This window comes from Ornithorhynchus anatinus, chromosome 8, assembly GCF_004115215.2.
Source record: "Ornithorhynchus anatinus isolate Pmale09 chromosome 8, mOrnAna1.pri.v4, whole genome shotgun sequence".
Taxonomy (NCBI): domain Eukaryota; kingdom Metazoa; phylum Chordata; class Mammalia; order Monotremata; family Ornithorhynchidae; genus Ornithorhynchus; species Ornithorhynchus anatinus.
In genome coordinates, this window is record NC_041735.1 from 55,241,663 (window position 1) to 55,261,834 (window position 20,172).

The 20,172-nt window shown below is 47.1% G+C and overlaps 1 protein-coding gene and 1 long non-coding RNA gene across 2 annotated transcripts; one reads left to right on the top strand and one right to left on the bottom strand.

Annotated features, from left to right (window-relative positions):
- Window positions 1-154: 154 nt before the first annotated feature.
- LOC114813685 lies at window positions 155-4,564 on the bottom strand. The gene is made up of 2 exons (XR_003761409.1): window positions 4,330-4,564; window positions 155-623 (listed from the first exon to the last, which is right to left on the bottom strand). It is a non-coding gene; the product is annotated as an uncharacterized LOC114813685 (long non-coding RNA).
- Window positions 4,565-5,000: 436 nt separating this feature from the next.
- HOXA1 (homeobox A1) lies at window positions 5,001-7,770 on the top strand. The gene is made up of 2 exons (XM_029070115.2): window positions 5,001-5,693; window positions 6,191-7,770. Exons 1-2 carry the CDS (start codon window positions 5,051-5,053, stop codon window positions 6,544-6,546), a joined length of 999 nt encoding a protein of 332 aa, XP_028925948.1. The 5' UTR covers window positions 5,001-5,050; the 3' UTR covers window positions 6,547-7,770.
- The last annotated feature ends 12,402 nt before the right edge of the window (window positions 7,771-20,172 follow it).

Here is a 20,172-nt window from a genome sequence, read left to right on the forward strand (position 1 = left end):
AGGATGCGTTGTCATAAGTATTTTTGGTAGAATAAATTCTCCTTTGCTATAAGTAGCTTTCTTTTTTTCCCTCTCTTTCTCTCTCTCTCTCATAACAGTTTCTCTTCCTCCTTTTAGTCTAACTTGGTAAATAAAATTCTGGTCACAACCTCTCTTCTTTTTTTCAATTTTAATACATTTATCAGAGGGGAAACATTGAGAGCCTTTATTATAAAGGTGATTCACCAATAAAAAGAAAGCTAAGGTAGGGACTGGGCTTCCGTGAAGCCTTTTCCTCTCTTCTATTGAATAGTTTATCAGAATATATATACAAGCCATAGATGTATAAACAGTAACATAAACAGAACGCACAGTTTATCTGTGCCAGTCGAGGTTTAAGCTTTTGAAATAGGAAAATAAAGTGCCTGTGGGAAGTTACCCATTACATGAGTGTAGGACTCCTTTAAGAGTCCATTTGTCTCCAGATCAATAGCCAAGTTACTAACAATTCGTTTATTTATACAGATTTGTTTAAAAGGTCTAGATTCCAACAATAACAACAACAACAACCACCACCCCCAGCAAAATTTCAATGTGTTTGATTAGTCTCCCAGCTGTAGATAGTTTGTTCCAGGAAAACGGACCTGAAAGAAAAATAGAGAAAAACAAAAACAAAACAAAACAATAGTTACTAGCTGTAAAACGCATTTGAGAAAGGGCTGGTCTCACTAGATCAGTTCAGCCCTTCTAGGATTTTTTTTCTAAGCCAGAAAAATCAATATTTCATTCTTAAATATGTTTACTTGGCAAATAATGCATCATTAAGACTCTAAAAGTCAAGATTGCCAGTTAAAATTTTAAATAGTGTGGGTCGTCACCCCAGATTGTAAAATAACTCCAGTTTCCTAGACAGAGCAAAAAGAAAAAAATAGAAAGAAATGCACTTTAAATGAAGCTTCAGTGAAATCATGATCTAGGCCTGTGTTGTTGCTCCGCTTCACCCCCTCTTCTCCCCCCCCCCCTTGCTTTTTTTTTCCTCTTTGAACACCCATTCAGGACAGAGCGCTACTTACCGTGAGAAAACCCAGGAAGCATGCAACATGTGTGATTTTCCAAACCCAAGCCTCATCTTTAACTGGACTACTCTAGCAATTACAGTACAGTCTGGCTCTCTGTGTCCCCCCCTTCCCCTCTGTCCCCTACCCTCTTCCTCTCCTCCCCAAAGAACAACTGCTCCGCTGATATCTCCGGCGTCTGATTCCCTCTGCCTTGCAACACGTTGTGGAGCTGGGCTGGGCTAAATTGTGCTGAGCTGAGCTGCGTGGGCCCTAGCTGGAAAGGGCTAGATGCGATTCTTCCTACACTCATAAATCAAACTCTTTCTATGAATGAGAATGTCATCAAAGAGATCAATTGCAGGAACACATGCACAAATAAAAATCCTCTTACGTATTTGCCTGGGCTGGGGAACCCCGTCCGAAAGCATTAAGTTAGGAGGCGTTTAGTCATAATTCATTTTTATTGCTCTTTTAAAATAACAGCTTGGCTGAGCTGCGGATGCCATAAGGAGCTCGGAGGCCTGAGCTCTTCTGTCCTCCCCTCCCCCCTTTCCTTTCTGAGGGAAGGGCCTTTGGGCGGAGGGAGCGCGCTTTAAACCTCGCGATCCTCTCTCAGTCGATTATTTTAATGATGACCGCTCTCCGCTTCCACGGACTAGCCCTCTTTTCCCGGTTTTTTTTTTTTAAAAGGGGGGCAGAATCCTGACTCTAAAGCAGGCGAGTGAGAGACCCTGGGAGGATCACAGCTTCGACGACGGAAGCCGAATCGCCAGTCGCGATATGATTTCTTCCAAGGGAGAGCGACCGATCGCTCCATCGGACCCTCCCGAGGCTCGGGCTCGGCCCTGGAGAGTCGGCCCGGGGAGAGAGAGCCAGGAAGCCACCGGGAGGCTGCGGCGTTGTCCAGGATGATCCCGGATGATCCCCGGGGAGGGGAGTCGGGAAAGGGCAGCCGCCAGGCCCGCCAGGACGGACGAAGCGTTAACTGGTACAGTATTTCGGTTTCGGGGAGGGGTAGGGGGGAGGGTAGGAGTGAGAGAGTGTCTATCCCAAGCTGCTCTGAATCCCGCAGGGAGAAAGGGAAATCGAGAGAGACAGAGGAAGGAGGGAGACACACATACACACACACACAGAATATGAGAGTGATCGTCCCCGCTGTCCCCATTATGCTGCATTGTGACCTGAAGCTGTGGCTGGCCACACAGTCCTGGGCGGGGAAGGCTAACAAAGAGATCGGCTCCTTCGCCACTGAGGCACAGAAATGACCAAGAGAGGGGCCTGTAACGTAGAGGAAAGCATTCGGGATTATCACTGCTATCTCTCCTCCTGCCTACGTCTCCGAGGCGTAGCTGCCCCGCTGGAAGCCCGGCCGTTGAGGAGCGAGATAAACTGCCCCCCCTTGAGCCCTCTGAGGATGGAGGGATCCCCGCTTGTCCCTGATTCGGGGGAACCCCCAGCCACGGACTTCTCCGGGGAGCCGGGTCGCCCGCGGGCCTGAAATCTGCCTCTTGCGACGTGCTAGGCTTGGAGGACGAAATCTATTCCCAACCCGCTTGCCGCTTCCTGTGGATGGGTCGAAGACCAAAGAAAAATCAAAAGCGAATGAAAAACGGCTCTTGGAGAGAGGCTGTGGGGGGAGGACGGGAGCGGGTAGAGAAGCCGGGTCTACGAGGGGCTGCTTTTCGCCCCTCGTTCATCTTGTCCGGGGCGGCTCTTGTGGGGCTGGGGGATGGGAAGGGGGGTGAAATCGAAAAAAAGGACCTCCCCCTTTACACTTGTTATCCTCCCCCCCCCACAATAAATCAGAAAAAGGAGGTGGGAACGGTGTGGACTACCACGGATCTGAAATGCACCTGCTTGAATAAAACTTCTCCAAGAGGATAAAAGTCCCAATAAAACTCGAATGGCGGAGTCGCTACTAGAAACTTGATCTCGCTTTTTTATTGGGGAGCCAGGCTCTTTCCTTCTCTTCGTTCTGTCTCGGCCTCCGTTTCTCCCCATCCCAGCTCGCCTTTCTTTCCTGGGCCTTTTCTCTCTGCCCGGCCGGAGTAGACGTGAAATCTAATAGGAAATTACGGTAGGAAGGGCAGGCGGATGAGGGGGGTGGGGAGACTGGGGCCATCCTCCTCTCTCTTCCCCTCCCCCTGGCCCCCAACCCTTTCCGAGAAGAGTCCTGGTCGCACGTGCCTTCCCGGGCACCTAACAGACACCCTGCGCACCCTTGGAGCTGGTAGGGGAGAGTCGGTCGGCCGGTGCAGACCGGACCGGGTCCCCGAAAAGGATGGAAGGGGGCGGGGGGAGGGGAAGAGTCTCCGCCCACGCCCCCCCACCCCCTCCCCACCATCCGCCATCTGTTTCCCGCCCCTCCCACCGCCCCTCCCAGCCTGCAGTATGGGACCCGAGGAAACAGGAGGCGGGGGGTGGGGGGGAAGCCCAGCTCCCTGTGACGGAGGGAGTTACCCGAAGCCCATCCTTATCCTCTCCGGCTCCCACCCCCTCCACCCTCACCCTGGGCACGTCATCCGCAGCCCGAGGACGTTTGCGGTGGGGAGCCCGTCATTGGGCAGGGATTGGCTCTCTCTGTTGCCGATTTGTCCACTCCAAGCGCTTAGTACAGTGCCCTGCACTTAGCAAGCGCTCAATAAATACTACTGAATGAATGGATGAATGAGCCAGTCCTTCCCGACCCCGGGGGCTGTGCGTGCACGCGCGCCCGGGCCCCGAGTGCGCGCGTGGTGTGTGCGCGCTTGCGGACGCGCGCTCCCCGGCCCTGGCCTCCCCCACCAGATGGACAGCGGCAGGACCGGCCCCCCCGCCCCCCGCCCCCGGCCCGACCGCGTTAGCTATGGTCAGGCCCTGCTCGTCCCTCCCCCTCTCCCCTCGACGTGGCCCGCTCGCCCGTCCCAAGCCATCGAAGGCGGTGGGGCTTCCTCTCCAGGCAGGCCCAGCTTCCCCAGCCCGTCCGTCCCGCGGCGGTGAATGACAAAAGCGACACATTGCCATGCAAATCATGGGGGGGGGGGGTGTGTGTGGAGGGCGGACAGGCCTCCTTAACTAGCTCTTCTGCCCCGGGACCCACGTTGGAGGGAAGTTCCTCCCCCTTCTCCCTTCCTTAATAATTAAGCGCTTACTATGTGCCAAGCACCGTTCTACCTTCTCTCCCACCTCCTTCACCTCGGCCTAGAGGGTCTCCTCCCCCCTGCCCTCGCCTTTCCACCTTTTCCTCCGCCTTGCTGTCCCTTCCCGGAGGGGACGGGGACCCGCGGGAGCCCGGAACAGAGCGCACACTCACCGCGAGGGTTTGGTGTCGAGGCGAGCCGCACCTCCTCCTCTTCCTCCTGCTCCTCTTCTTCTTCCTCTTTCCCCCTTTCTCTTCCCTCCTCCGCCGTGGCTCCTTTCGGAACCGGGAGGCGGCGGGCGGTCACCCTATTCCTTCCTCTTACCTGCTTTTTTTCTGGCCGGGGCCCTCCCCCGCGGACAGGTCCTCCCAGCCCTGTAATCCGGTGCGGGAGCCCCGCGCTCCCTGCGCTCCCTTCCCTCCGTCTCTCCCTCCCTCCCTCCCTCCTCCTCCTCCCCCCACCCCATCCGATCTCCCCAGCCCTTCAAGTTCTCCCCCAAGGCTGCCTCGGTAAGGGGGACGAACCGGAGGCGAGGCTGCCGGAGCGTCTCCCCGGCTCGGCCGCGGAGCCTGAAATGCAGCTGCCGGAGCCGGGGTGGGCGTGGGTGGGGGGACTGCGCGTCACCTTGATGGAGGAGCGCTGGGGATTTAAATGCCACTGAAACGGTGATCCATCACTACCGGGAGCGGGCAAATTTTCGCAGGGGGCTCAGTCATTGGTTGCCTCCGTCACATGCCCCTCCCCCGCCCCCTCAACCACCCCCCAACCCAACCCGCTCCCCCCTCCCCCCCTCACTGTACATTCATATCATTTTTCTTCTTTGGCCCCATGGAGGAAGTGGGAAAGTTGGCACGGTCACCCGGGGCTCCGAAGGACCCGTCCACTCTGTGACAGATGGACAATGCAAGAATGAGCTCTTTCTTGGAGTACCCCATCCTGAACGGGGGAGACGCGGGGACTTGCTCCGCCCGAGCCTTCCACCCGGACCATGGGATTACAACTTTCCAGTCCTGCGCGGTCACTGCCAACAGCTGCAGCGGCGACGATCGCTTCGTGGTGGGCAGGGGGGTCCAGATCAGCCCCCACCACCACCATCACCACCATCACCACCCCCAGACAGCCGCCTACCAGCACCACAACAACCTGGGTATGTCCTACTCCCACCCGACCTGTGGCCCGGGCTATGGCACGCAGAACTTCTCCGCAGGTTACGGCCCCTACTCATTAAATCAGGAAGCAGATGTAAATGGTGGGTATCCCCAGTGCGCTCCCGCTGTTTACTCTGGAAATATTTCATCTCCCATGGTCCAGCATCATCACCACCAGGGTTATGCCGGGGGCACGGTGGGTTCGCCTCAGTACATTCACCACTCATACGGACAAGAGCAGCAGAACCTGACTCTGGCAACTTATAATAATTCCTTGTCCCCTCTCCATGCCAGCCACCAAGAAGCCTGTCGCTCCCCTTCGGCGGAGACATCTCCTCCAGCACAAACCTTTGACTGGATGAAAGTAAAAAGAAATCCTCCGAAAACAGGTTAGTCTTAACTTGCATAACAGCCTGCTCCTAACTACTTTCCGCGTCCGGAAAGTCCAGTTTTGTTTCGTTTACGCGGAATAAAATCCTTTTCATTCTTCTTGTATACTTTTGGGGTTGGGGAGGGGGCGGGGGGAGGGCGAAAGGGACCACCTAAGTTTGCCCAGGTAAGGCTCCTCTTAGGACCAGGGGACGGGAGGCAGGCTTTCGTTCGCTCTGAGGAAGAGGAGTTTTTCTGCGGCTATCTCTAGGCTCCCATTAATCACGGCCCCGACTCACACTGATGGTAGACTTCAGGTTAACACTTTGCACCTCATCATTCACCCTCCTCCGATCTTTGTTTGTGTTGAGGAGTTCTCGTTCTCTCCTTACCTGAATGTTTCTCTGAAGCGTGGCATGGATAAATCACTCACTCTCACTTCATTTTTAATAAGTTTGGGCTTTTTCCCCCCCCTCCCATCACTTTTCTCCCCTTCCTCCCCCTTCCCCCTTTCCAGGGAAAGCCGGTGAATACGGATACGTAGGTCAACCCAATACGGTGCGCACCAATTTCACCACGAAGCAGCTCACCGAGTTGGAGAAGGAGTTTCATTTCAACAAGTACCTGACACGGGCCAGGAGGGTGGAAATAGCTGCCTCCCTGCAACTCAATGAGACCCAGGTGAAGATCTGGTTCCAGAACCGTCGCATGAAGCAGAAGAAGCGCGAGAAGGAGGGCTTGCTCCCCATCTCCCCCGCCACCCCTTCTGGAAGCGAGGAGAAGACAGAGGAATCGTCGGAGAAGTCCACTTCGTCTCCTTGCGCCCCTTCCCCCGCTTCCTCTACCTCAGACACTCTGACTACCTCCAACTGAGATGGTCCCGGGCCCCCCACACTGCCCCCAGTGCAGGATTCCAACCCCAAAGCACATTCTTAGCTTATCTTCCTCCTCATTTACAGTGGCTCTCTCTTTCCTTCTGATGTTATCTTCGGGTCATTTTCAGGCTAGGTCAGTCCCTGCGTTCTAGAGAATTCGGGCCCAGCAGCCGGGGAGGATGGGTGAGCTCTCTTGGCCAAACTTGGGTGGCAGAATCGATTTTGCGATGACCTGGGCAGCTTTTTTCTTTCTTTCTTGATTTCATTTTCTTCTCTGATAATCTATCAGGAGCAACTTTTGGCTGCAGACACCATTTGAAATAGCTCCACTTAACCCCAGAAAGATGCAACTGGTCATATCTGCTACACTCACCTCATACATTTTACCTCTTACCTGATACAGAAGGCAGGCAAGGGAGAGAGAGAGAGAGAGGGAGAGAGAATAGGGTGTGTCCAGGACCTCATGAAGAGATGCACTATGAAAGTGTTTACACAAGTTCAGTAGCTTTCATCCTTTAATTTAATGATTCATTTTCGTGTGTGTGAGTTTGCTGGTTGTAAATACTTTGTCTGAGAGATTTATCTTTATACAGATTTTCTAGAAATGATGTTTAGATTAAGTGATTAAAACAGGGTGGACAAACTCTCAAGGCTGGGTACAATTTTGTATGATTAACAGTGACAATAATAAACCATCCAACAACTGGTTAAACCCAAGCAGGTGCCTCAAAGAGTAGCACTATTTGTTTCACTGGGATAAGAAGGCCTACATTGCACTGGGTTTTGTAAACCTTGCTTGGTGTGCTGTGTCTCTCTCCTCAACTCCTCCCCCCTTTTAGCCTTTCTCCCCTCATCCTCCCACCTGAAACCTGTGTTGGATTGTTCTGATCCTAAGGGTATATTATCCAAAACAAGTTCTTATTTCCACCGTGATCTTCCCTTAGATTTGATGTATTTCCAACCCAATCGTAAATGTGATGAATGGCGAAATGAATGTATATTTTATGTGATTTGTGAATAGACTTTTGCATGATGCACAATGTTTTGATGTCTCAAATGTACTTCACTGAGTTCTATCAGTTGTCCTTTGTGATCCAATGATATATCCGAGTCTCTGTACAATCATTAAAGGTTCTGAGATTCTGAGTGATGGAATCCAGAGCAGAATTTACGGGTCCTAAAATATCTGTAATAAATATATTCAAATTTCAGGTATGCTCGATTTACCGTGTATTTTGCAGTCATTGTTGGTTAATCCTACACTGTTTGATTACCTATTGGAGGGAGGAGCAGGGAGGTGGGTCTTTCCATGTTCAAGTGGTTGGCCTTTACATAAATAAAGCTAAATTTCTCCCCATCATTTCGTTGAGGCTCTCCCTTCGTGTGCCATTTCGAGAGTTCCACGTCCTGACCCCACCCAAGATCCTTTAGCGTGTCTTGCAACAATGACTTCTTTATTAAAGTAGAAGAAGAAGCACATTGAAATGGGAGGGAAATTTATGAAGCAGATCTATTTTTGAAACACGAATACGGAAACTTCCTGGGTCAAGTGCTAACCTTTTCACCTCCAACTGAATGTTGACATGTATATAAACAGAGTCCTCTTCAAAAGCAGAAACTGTCTTCAGTCAGTCTTTCTTCACATCACCGACCCAATAACGAAGAGATTCTCATTTAATTACCCCGAGTATAAAGCTGTCCAAGTAATGGGAATCCCCCACCTCCCCTATCCGCCCTCAACCCTTCCTCCACTGACTCGATTGCCAATGATAGCTTCGACATTTCTTCTACCTGAAGGCCGCGCAGGCTGTTTTCAGTAGAGCTCCCCTTCCCGGCCTCCCCCCTAATTTCGAGCTTCGCTTTACTTAACCCAACATCTTTCAGACCCAACATTTATTTTCTAGACATTCTTGTCACAAGCTAGAACGGCCCAGCGGAAGGTTGTTTAGCTCATCCCTCTGTACCAAACAAGTTCTCGCAGGTAAACTTGTAAGAGTTCTTCCAAAGCCTTCCACGCCCCTGCTGCTGCAAGTTGAAAGAAAAACCCGAGCCCAAAAGGAGCCACCAAAAGCAACAGTTCAAAGAAGCTCGACACACAAAGTCCCCCCCCCCCCCCCCCCGCCCGCCACCCTCGCAATCCCCCCCCCGCCCATTCCTTTTCTCTCTCCTTTTTCACACGGTTTAGAAGTCCATTACAAACTCAAGTGTTAGGGCCAAAACGCAGAGTATCATTTGAAGGACAACTGGAGTAAATAAATAATCTGAAATTCGTTTACTGGTTTCCTTCCTCTACAAACGAGTGTTACAAAGGATGGGATGGCCGGAAAGTTGCAGTTTGTTGGCTCTCTGGAGCACCCACGAGATTTTCTTCACTTCCCTGTCAAAGGAGACAAGTCTTGATTTGCAGGCGCGTCGGCCATATCAAGAGCACGCCGTCTCCTCGCAATAGCACTGGGCTGTCTCTAAAAAGGCCAGTGGATGGAGCAGAACTTCAAAGCCCAGTCAGATATTTCTTTCTTTCCCCTCCCCGCCCTGGCTTATACTGTATCTTTTGTTTATTAGTGTAAGGGCACAAAGCAAAACAGATGGCTTCCTTCCAAATACTTTAATGTGCTAAAGTGGCATTTGCATGCCACCGACGTGATTTCAATATCTAAAAGCGGGCTCCAACCCGCTGGAATCCGGCTTTTCCAATCTGGCTTCAAGGTGCTGGTTTTAATGTAGCAGAGAGAAGGGAACGATAAATTACAACTAAATATCCTAAGTCTTTTCGGTGGCCGTATAAATCAGCTAACGAGAAATGCATTTAGAAAACATTAATATACCTTTCAACAACGAAAACATTTGTATCTTTTTAGCTGTCCCAATCGATTAAATCAAAGGGGCTTAACACATCCTATTTCAAGGTCTCTCTTCTTCCCTTCGGTCTCCGAGGAAAGCGGAGGGCACAATGAAAAATTACAGTGGCTGTAACTGAAACCACATAAAGAGCTAAAACATAAAAAATAACATTTTTATTGATAATAAAACTAACCGATCTTGGTCAGGGGCTTGGAGTCGTTATAATGAAAAGTGTTTGTTTACAAAATGCCTTTTCCTCACTCCGGCTTCATAAAGAGAGTGCCCCAGATAGCAGAGACTTCCAAGAGCAGGCTGAGTTTAGGATCTCCCTTCAACTCTCAAGTCTGTACTGATGTTCACCTTTTAAAGTTTACTTTTGGAGGCTATTGAGATGCTTTGGTGTTTTCCTCTGGGGCAATCAGATTCAAACCGATCAATATTTACTCAGTCTGAAAGGGTTGTTGAAAAGGCAGCTAACAACAAACTGCTTAGCTGCTCACCCCTGTTTAATCTCAGGTTCACCGAAAGTTCAAGCAGAAATGAATTCAGTGATGGGTCACTTTAGAATGAGTCCCAGCGGTTTATCTGAGCTCTCTGCTAAAGGCAACAATTACAGCCCTACCCCTCTCTGGGAGAGGGGTAACTTTCCTATTATTCTTTTGCTAAACAGTGTTTACTAAAAACTTAAAACACTTTCCTCCCCCCCCCTTTTTGGTAGCCTCCATGCTGTCCTTTTCCTGCCCCGTCCTCCTGCTTTCTTTCCCTTTACCAATCCATTAGCTTTCATTCGGCTTAAACTAAATTACACTGAATATTTTTTAAAAAACACTACATTAGACTGACGGAACGAATCCTATTTATTTAAGATGCCACAAGCTATGAAATGAGGCTCTTTGTACCATTAGAGTATATCTTATAGGAAAAGTACCGTCCACGATTGAATTGAAGTCCATTTATGGTTCAGTAATAAAGTCAGAATCCTAACATCCATCTGCAGCTACAGCCAGAGAGTGATGCGGTGAGATGGCGAGTATAACGGAATCGTATTAGTCGGTATATGGAGGCCAACCTTGAATGTTTGATACCACTGTGGTGTCATCAGTTGCAATAAGCAATGGACAACGAGAACGGGAAGATGGGAAAGGGGAGGGAGTGGACTCCGGGGGATGGGAGATGCTGGACATTGCGGCTAATTGCCAAAGCTCTTCAGAGGTCAAAGTTCACATAATCACTACAGAAATGCATATTCAATAGGACTTTATTAAGGTCTTTCCTAATGGCAGCTCACGTTTAGGTTCCCGTCCGGCAGAAACTTCCACTCCGATGTATTTCCCACGAATAATAATTTTTTTTAATAAATGCAGCTCTATTAGTTTTAAATATTTAAAATAAGCCCACGTTGAGGCATTTAATTTCTTTGTACAGGCTAAAAAGCAAGTTACTTTTTAAAAAAATTTACTGTAATCGTATTTCATATCTTCCACTCATTTCAAGTTATCTTTTAGCTGGAAGGTAAACTGTAGAATGGCCAGGAATTCTGAACGTTGGCATATATAAAAAGACTATTTTCAGCTGAACATTTTTGAGACTACACAAAGTTTTTCTTGGCTATGGTTCTTATTGCAACATAAATTTATTTTTCTCAACTTTATTTCGAAAAAAACCAAAACTGCGCTAAAACATACCCTAGACATGTTTCTTAACCTTGTTCTTTTTTTTTTTTAAAAAAAATGACATCTATCTGCAACACATGCCACATTTTCAGGTTTACTGTTTGACAATAATTATTTCTGTTTTTAGGCAGATTTATAGACAAACTACCCAACAAAACCCTCTTCTTGGTTGCCAGGGTAACTGATACTGACAAGCATCCAACCCCGTTAATGTGCCCATACTCACATCCGAATACTACAATCTGGATACGTGAGTTTATCATTTCCTCAGCTCAAAGTGAGTTTTTTCTAAAATGTGCCGACAATCCAGGGTAGACCAGGGTAAATCGGTTCCAGGAGAGTCATTTGGGGCAGACGTATAAATAGCAATTTAAACCTGGAAAAGAAACCCGGGACTCGAAAGGGCAACGCGACTCGAAGCTAAAAGTTTACCCTTCCGAAACTGTCAGGGAGTCTGACCATTGGGCCTGCGCAGAGAGATTCCCTGTTGGAAGCTGGATTTTATTTCTCTCTGGGACCTGTGCTCTAGCAGGTTCCCTTGCCCATCTCTGTACGAGTTCCTTCATCTCCTCACTCATTCATTCTTCCTACTGTACTTGAAAAATTTAAAAGTTTATCTGCGATACAACTTTCCCTCCTAACCAACTCGAATGTTCCCCAGTTATTTACGTTGGAAGAACTTGGGGAAAATCCCCAGAGTCTTGTTTTATATCAAACCAAGACATCAAAAACTTAAGTGAACTTCGATTATAGATTTGTAAATCAGATAGCAGGCGGGCAACTGAATGCAGCAGTAGTTCTCCACAAAGTCCTGGTCATGTAGCCGGAAAGCTTTGACATATGTAGAAATGAATGGATGAAGGAATGAAGTTTTAGTTCGAAAATCTCAATTCAAGGGAAAACGTGTTTTTTTAATTTTTTTTTTTAAAAGACCTTCCAGTCTGCAAATGGTCTTCATATTGAAATGTGTTTTCCAGACTAATTGGCACAAAGCAAAGCTCTAGAAAACGATCAATCCTTGTGGGTGTTTCACCCTGAGAAGGAGAGGTTAATGGGTTTGACAAGAACCACTTTGAACTGAACTGTAGAGTTGCCCTTGGGTTCGAAGAAGATGCTGCTGCTAGAGAGACTGTACCCATGGGTGTGAGTGTCATAGAGAGAATCTCTTGCAAGATAAAAAAAAAAAAGATGAGCGAAAGGATAACATCGTCTTGATTTTGCGGAGTTTATTAATGATTTTGCTTTTGGGCTTCTGTCCATCATCATCATCGTCATGAATCAATTAATCAATTAATGGTATTGACTGAGCACTGTGTGCAGAGCACTGTACTAAGCGCTTGGGACAGTACAATACAGCAGAACTAGTAGACACATTCCCTGGCCATAACAAGCTTAAGTCTAGAGATGAGTTTATAGTAGTCGTCGTCATCATCATCATCATTTTCTCTGGGTCCAGCACTGTCCTGGATGCCTAGGGGATATGCCGAAGAGGAATAAGATCGGTACTCTCGAGGAGCTTGCGGTCTAAAGATCTCTTTTAAAAAAACAAACATAGACTAAAGGTCGATGGAAATACTGAAATGCACCGGTTTGCACAGGGTGGGCGGATGACAGTTACGGGGCACTATCCTTGCAGGAAACAGGAGGTTGTGGGAGAGGAGGCTAGGCACTCACATCCACCCCAACGCTTAGTACAGTGCCTGACACCTAGTAAGCGCTTAAGATAGTCCATAACTATTATGATTAGTCTATTCCCCTCCTGTCCCATCCCAGACCGTCGCTGCACTTGGACTGTCACTGGGCCAGGTGGAAGGCAGAGGTTGGGCGGACCCTCCTGGGGCTAAGGAGGAATCAGGCAGACCTGCGGCAGAGATCAAGGGACGGCCGCCCGTGGGGGCCGACACTTCCAGGCCCGGGTGGGGCTGAGCTCGCATTGCTTCGGGATGCGCACACACCCACCCGCCCCCCTCCCTCGGTGACCCTTCGGCCCCGCACCCACCTCCTCAGAGTGAGCTTTAATCCCCCCACTCTTCCTCCACTCGTCCCCACCCCCGGCGGCAGAGGGGAGATTTTCCCCACGGGGGGAGTGGTTCGTTCTGGTTTCCAATTTGCTGCCTCGGGGAGGGTCTCCCTGCTCCCCGGGCCCTCCTACTTTGTTGTTCCTTAATGACCGGGACCATCCCAGGACCGCCTCCCCCCACTCCCCAACCCTGGTGTGGAAAGTTGGTCCGCCTATGCTAAAATTAATTTTTCTCTTGACCTTATTTCAAAAAACAAACCAACCCAAAACTTTGGGCCAAAACATACCCCGGACATGCTCCTCTTTGTTCTTTAAAAAACAACATATCTATTTGCAACACTTGCCACATTTTCAGGTTAGTTTAACAATAATTGTCTCTCTTAGCCCTCAGATTTATAGACAACCTACCCATCAAAACCTTCTTCTTGGTTGCATTTGGGGTTAAAGTCAAATTTGGGGTCCGGGCTGAGCTGGGCTGCTTTTCCCGTCTCCTTTTCCGCCCGTCGGGAAACCAGGGCAAGGCCAGGGCAGGGGAGCGAGCTGAGGGAGGGTGAGAGGGGGTGTCCGGCGACTCCCGGGAGAAGACCCTTCGTGGAGTTGGAGGCCAAAGGAAGAGGGGAAGTAGCCCCTCGTCGACCCCCCCCGCCCCGGTCATTCTCTGAGAAGCAGCGTGGCTTAGTGGAAAGAACACAGGCTTGGGAGAAAGAGGACGTGGGTTCTAATCCCACCCCTGCCACTTGGCTTGTCACAACGTCTCTGTGCCTCGGTTAACTCATCTGTAAAATGGGAATGAAGCCTGTGAGCCCCACGAGGGACAACTTGAATCTACCCCAGCGCCTAGAACAGTGCTTGGCACGTTGTAAGCGCTTAACAAATGCCATCATTTATTATTATTCCCTGGCCATCTGTCTTTCCGTACTCCCGCTCTGGGGAAACTCGGCTTTACGGCTCGGAAGACCCCGCACTCGGGATAGGGTTCAGGGAGAGGAAGGAGAAGGGAATACCCGGGGTCCCGACAGTGAATTAATAATAATAACAATTCCGATATTTGTTAAGCGTATATTATGTGCCAAGCACTGTTCTAAGCGCTGGGGTAGATACAAGGAAATCAGGTCGTCCCACTTGGTGCTCACAGTTTTAATCCCCATTTTTCAGATGAGGTAACTGAGGCACAGAGACGTTAAGGAACTTGCCCAAAGTCACACAGCTGACTAGCGGTGGAGTCGGGATTAGAACCCACCTTTTCCGACTCCTAACCCGCGCTCTCTCCACTAAGCCACGCTGCTTGCAAAATGCAGTTTTGCTATATTCTCTTATTTTTTTTTCCGAGCCACGTAGGTCAGATAAACAGAAGCAGGGGGCAAAGGTTCTCCGGGAAAGGCAGGATTTTTGACTGGGAAAAGACAACTTTCCAGCCACATCTTTCAATCATCTCCTCGCTCCTCGGCCGCATCTAATTCTCTCCTTTCAGCTGGGAAAGGTCTCGGGGCTCCGGGAGTCCCCGTCCTCCCGGGACCCCAACACCCCACACCCCATCCTAGCAGGGCAGTCAACACTCTAGGCAAAGGGGTGGGTGCAGAGTAGAGGGGAGTAGGAGAGGGGCTCGGGGCATTCAGGATGGGATTCTGCCGGTGTTGACAAAGATCTTTTCTGTCACCAGTAAATGATATAGACTCAAGGGTCAAAATAACCCCGACTCCGACCTCCCTGAAGAGGCTTTTTCGAAGGCAGGAAAGATGCAAAGCACTTGCAAACCACTGCTGAACCCATAGCGTGGATCCGGTGAAGCGAAAAGACCATCGTCCTGCCGTCACGTCCTTTAAAAATGAGCAGAGCCCCGAACCCCATTTAAATAGACGTGGTTTCAAAATACACTTGGGGTCAGCGCCTCCCAGGTCCTCTCCTGTACCTCAGTCTCTGTTTCTGCCTCTGACTGGTTGACTGCCGCTACATCTGCCTCTGTCTGTCTGTTAACCGTCTGCGTTTCCGTCTGTGCCGCTGGAAAACAGTGTGGCCTAGTGGATAGATCATGGGACTTAGAATCACAAGGTCATGGGTTCTAATCCCAGTTCCGCCTCTTGTCTGCTATGTGATCTTGGGCAAGTCACTTCACCCCTCTGGGCCTCAGTTACCTGTTATCTCTAAAATGAGGATTGACTCTGTGAGCCCCAGGTGGAACAGGGACTGTAACCAACCCGATTTGATTGTATCCACTCCAGCGTTTAGCACAGTGCCTGGCACATAGTAAGCACTTAGCAAACACTATAATGATAATGATTATTATTCACCATTTGGAAATCCTCTGATAGATCCACTTGTGAAACACTGCTCTAACACAGATGTATAAGTACAGGAAAACACATTTAATAGCAACTCATTTTTATTATGCCATGATTTTATTTGAAACTGTTTTTAAATAATAATAATGATGCTATTATTTAAGCGCTTACTATGTGCCAAGCATTGTCCTATGCACTGGGGTAGATACAAGGTAATCAGTTTGTCCCACGTGGGACTCAAAGTCTTAATCCACATTTTACAGATGAGGTAACTGAGGCGCAGAGGACTTAGAGGACTTGCCCAAAGTCATACAGCTGACAAGTGGCAGAGGTGGGATTAGAACCCACGACTTCTGACTACCAACCCCATGCTCTTTCCACTAAGCCACGTTGGTGGAACCCAGGACCAGGCAGGAGGAAGGAGCAAATGTCATAAACCATCTCTCTCAATTTTTTTCTTCAACCTTATCTTCTTTAACTTTCCACTGACTTATCCAGAATTGGAAGTAGAGTATCACATTATTTTATTCATCTTTACCACTCTCACTACCTGCTCTATGTGCCATAACTGAAATCCTTCTAATTGCCAATTCACTTTACATCAGGTTGTGTTTCAATTAGTAATCTGATTACCCTGTATCTACCCCAACGCTTAGAACAGTGCTCTGCACATAGTAAGTGCTTAACAAATACCATAATTATTATTATAATTAATAGGGTATAAAATGGATTTAGTCAACAGTGCAGCAGTATACAGGATAAACCAGTTTTGTTTTTTAAGTGGCCTGCCACTTAAAAGCAGACTTGTGGAGAAGTGTGGTTCCCCTGCTTTGGGCTTCTAGGCTGGGGTGATGAAGAGTCCAGATTTTCCAATAAACAGTATTAATTGAACATTTCACTGTATGCAGAGCAATGTACTAAGCACTTGGGAGAGTACCACAATCCCTGCCAAAAGTATCTCATAATCTAGCTGGGGAAACATGGTAAAATAATATCTTTCATCTTCTTTAGGTTTTTAACTTCTGTATCCCTGTTCTTCACTATCTACATTTGCTTCTTCAATAATGTACTCTTTCGGAACGAGGTGCTGGGTGATGAGGAGAATAGTCATCACTCAGATGGAATGGCCTTATTTGTAGCAGCACACGGGCTGGCCAAATGAAGAGTTGTAACACAGCACTAGGTGAAACAGTACGCAGACTGTTGAATGAGGAGTGGCTCTTAGAGGAGGGTGTTGGAAACACCTTATTTTGGAGAGGACTTTCCTCATTACAGCAGAGAATGTTAAAGGCTCTTTTCTCAAACAATTTCTGGAAACACCTTTTCCAAATCTGCCCAGATAACACTCCTTCTTGAAACAACTTCCCTTGTCTTCTTATGCTGTGCTCCAGTGCTCCTGCCATTTTCCAGTTTTTATCTGTTTCGTATGGTGGACAACCCTATGTTCTATGACGCTGTTGCTGTTCCTTGTTTTGTTTTTGGTTTTCCCTTGTCTTTCATAAGAAAGTGGAAAAGACTCTTTCAACTTTTACTCAACCACTCTGAATACTGTTTTCAACAATGGTATACTTAATGTGCGGTATCTGTTGCTGTTAAACTTTCAGAGATAATCTGTTTTGTGCAGAGTCCCCAGGACTGTTTTCAGATGGTCGTACCAGTTACCTTTTTTAATTTTTAGTAGTTTTATTTCCATTATTCATTCTTCTTCTGCCTTGGCTCTTACCACTGAATTCCACAACTCGGGCACAGAGCCCATGTTCACATGGACTTGGAAATAAAAAGGAATGGGTCTGGAACAAGTGGGGAATGATTCTCTCTGAGAATGGTTTTAGGTTTCATAACCTCAGGGTACTTCTGCAAAATGGTCAATATGTGTTATCATATTACTCAGGGTGCCTGGTGTATTGCAAGTGACATCACGTGTGCCTCAATTTCTGGTTTTCCTGAGTGCCATTCATGGCTCTCCTAGTTCTATGACCACAGGCTAAACTCATTCCCCTTACAAGTTGGCTTGCAAAGTTTACTGTGCTTTCTGCTGTATATGAGGATCAGAGGACCACCCCTAGAAAAACAACACAAGCATAAATCCTCCTGGTGGAGGGACACACCTTTATCTTCTTAATTATTAGTGTGTGAACAGTGCCCACCTCAAGGGACTAGAAAAAATGCACTGTAGCGTTTTCATTGTCAGAGGAAGCAAGTGTGCAAGCAATTCTCAGGGTAACACTCTTGTATTCAACATCACCACTGGCAGCATTGTCTTCGAACCAAAGGAAAACTCTACTTTTAAATGGGCTCTCTAGAGCTCAAGTAGTAGTGTCTTCTTATAAATGAAACTAATTGGCTAAGGGAATTGCTTTAGGTAGGAGGGCAAGGAACTCTTTTTAGTTTATATTAAAAAACAAATGAATGAATAAATCTAAGTCTTCCTTTTCCCACTGGAAAATCCTCACATTTTAAAGGGCCTATTTCTTTGCTACAGTTGATGTCTCTCAGGGTCTCATAATCCAGTGGGCATTACCTCCAGCGAAAGCAGGAAGGTGAACTCTGCCTAGATCTTCATGTCTTCTTGGAATCAATGGGATTCTAATCCTGGGAGTGGCTTTGGCTGGCACTATATTACAATAAAACTTTCTGGGGAATAAGAATGAAGACTCCACAGCAACATTTCAATTTCAGAGGCCTAGGTGAGGAAAGGCAACACGTGGTTCTAGATAGGGTCAGCAATTGAAGTGAGATGCAGTTAGTTCCGGGATGGAGGGGCAGAGGAAGGTGGAGAAAGAAATGTAGAGTGGATGGAGGCTCGAGTGGGTGGGGGAAATTTGGAGGGATGAGTTAGGTTTTGGTTGACCTACTCCCATTTCCTCATTTTCTTTTTTATGGTTCTTGTTATATGCTTACTGTGTGCCAAGTACTATACTAAGTTCTTCGGTAGATATAAGTTAATCAGGTTGGACATAGTTCCTGTTCCACACAGGGCTTGCAGTCTTAATCCCCATTTTACAGATGAGGTTACTGAGGCACAGAGAAGTTAAGTGACTTGACCAGGGTCACACAGCAGACAAGTGATAAGAGTCAGAATGCTGGTCCTTCTGACTCCTAAGCCTGTGCTCTAGCCTCTAGGCCATGGTGCTTTTCTATCATACCCGATTTTTAGTTAATAAATAGTCTTTCCCTGAACTTGTACTTCTATTTGCTTCCCTGCTAACTTCTATTTCAGCATTTTCCACTCTCTTTTCCTTTTGTTATCTGCCTTTGCTCTGCCCTCTCCAGGCAGAGACTGAATAATGTATAAGCCTTGGTACATTACAAAAGACACTGCCTGCTGGATAAAGCATTTTAAATATTTCACTTTTGGACCCTGCAGCATGTTCCTGCTCTCTTAGATCTTAGTCTGTTAAGACTAAAGAATGAATCCTTTTCACCGAGACTCAATTGCTCTGGGTGTTTCTGCAGTTTTCCAATAACTTGTATGCCTTTGTTAAAGCAGAATGTTCTTAGTTGGAGAGAATGACTGAGTCTTGTTTCTCATTACCGTAGGTTTGGTCCCTCAGGTCTCCTTTCTGTATAATGGGGATACTGCAGTTTTATGGTTTCCCTACCTTTCTGAAAGAGATATTGTGAAAAAGCAATGAAATAGCAAAGCATTTCGAGTTTCTCAGAAGGAGAGAGTGATATGTCTTGGTATTGTTATTTATTATTAAATCAGTTTCTCCCCCAATCCTGAACTAATTCGAGGTGTCAGTGAGGATTTTTGGCAGTTAACTCTTTCACACCAAAATGATTCTATATAATAAATTATGTTTCAGTAAGTAATATGTCATCTGAAAGAGTAAATGTGCTTTTGAGGGGTCTAACATACAAACGGTATCTGTTTCAACAGTATTTATCAAGCATTTACTATGTATTAGGTATCTGGGCAATAAATATACAAAGAAAAATATTAATCCTCCTTTAGGAATTTAAAATCTAAGGGGGGAAATGAAGATATATATTGATATGGGTGCAGCTTAGTAGTATAGACACTAGGAGAATTGGACTTAGCAGTAATAGTAGTAAATAAAAGTGCTAATTTAAAGTCCTGTAGTTATACCTAGATGGGCACAAACATGCTAGCACATACTAAAAATATGTTGGCCATTTTCTGCCAGAGATCTTACAACTGCTTTCAGATAAGCAAGTTTGGATAGGAGTAGGTTAGAAGGGCCCTAGAGTAGCATAACCAGAAAGCTTTCATCCTCAGCCAATTAATATTTATTGAGTGCTAACTGTGTGCAGAGCACTGTCCTAAGCACTTTGGAGAGTACAGTAGAGGCAGTAGACACTATCTCTGTCCTCAAGGAATTTACAATCTAGAGTAACATATAGATAGGAAATGTGAGCTACAGGGAGAATAGGTGCTATAAGATGAACAACTCTTAAGTATAGAAAGTAGCTTAATTAAAAATTATTGCTTCTCATTGAAAATATTTTAGATCATAAATACCATGGTGTAGTCATTGTTCATATTTAGCAGGATCCCAGTTTCAGAGAGGTGGTTTTTGTTGGTTTTTTTTCTGCAACTCTCCTTGTTGTTTTTGCCAGATTTGGGGAGGAGGACCTGAGAAATGTGCCTTAGTTGACATTTGGTTTGAGAGTGTAGGACAGAGAAGGGGAATCGGGTAGTGAATTTTTTTCTCCAGCCATTAAATCTTTTTGTTTTAAATCACCTATTCAAAAGACTTATTTTCTGTTTAGTTTTAGAACTTTGCCTTTTTGTTAGTTTACCTATCAGAGAAGCAGTGTGGCTAGAGAAGCAGTGTGGCTTAGTG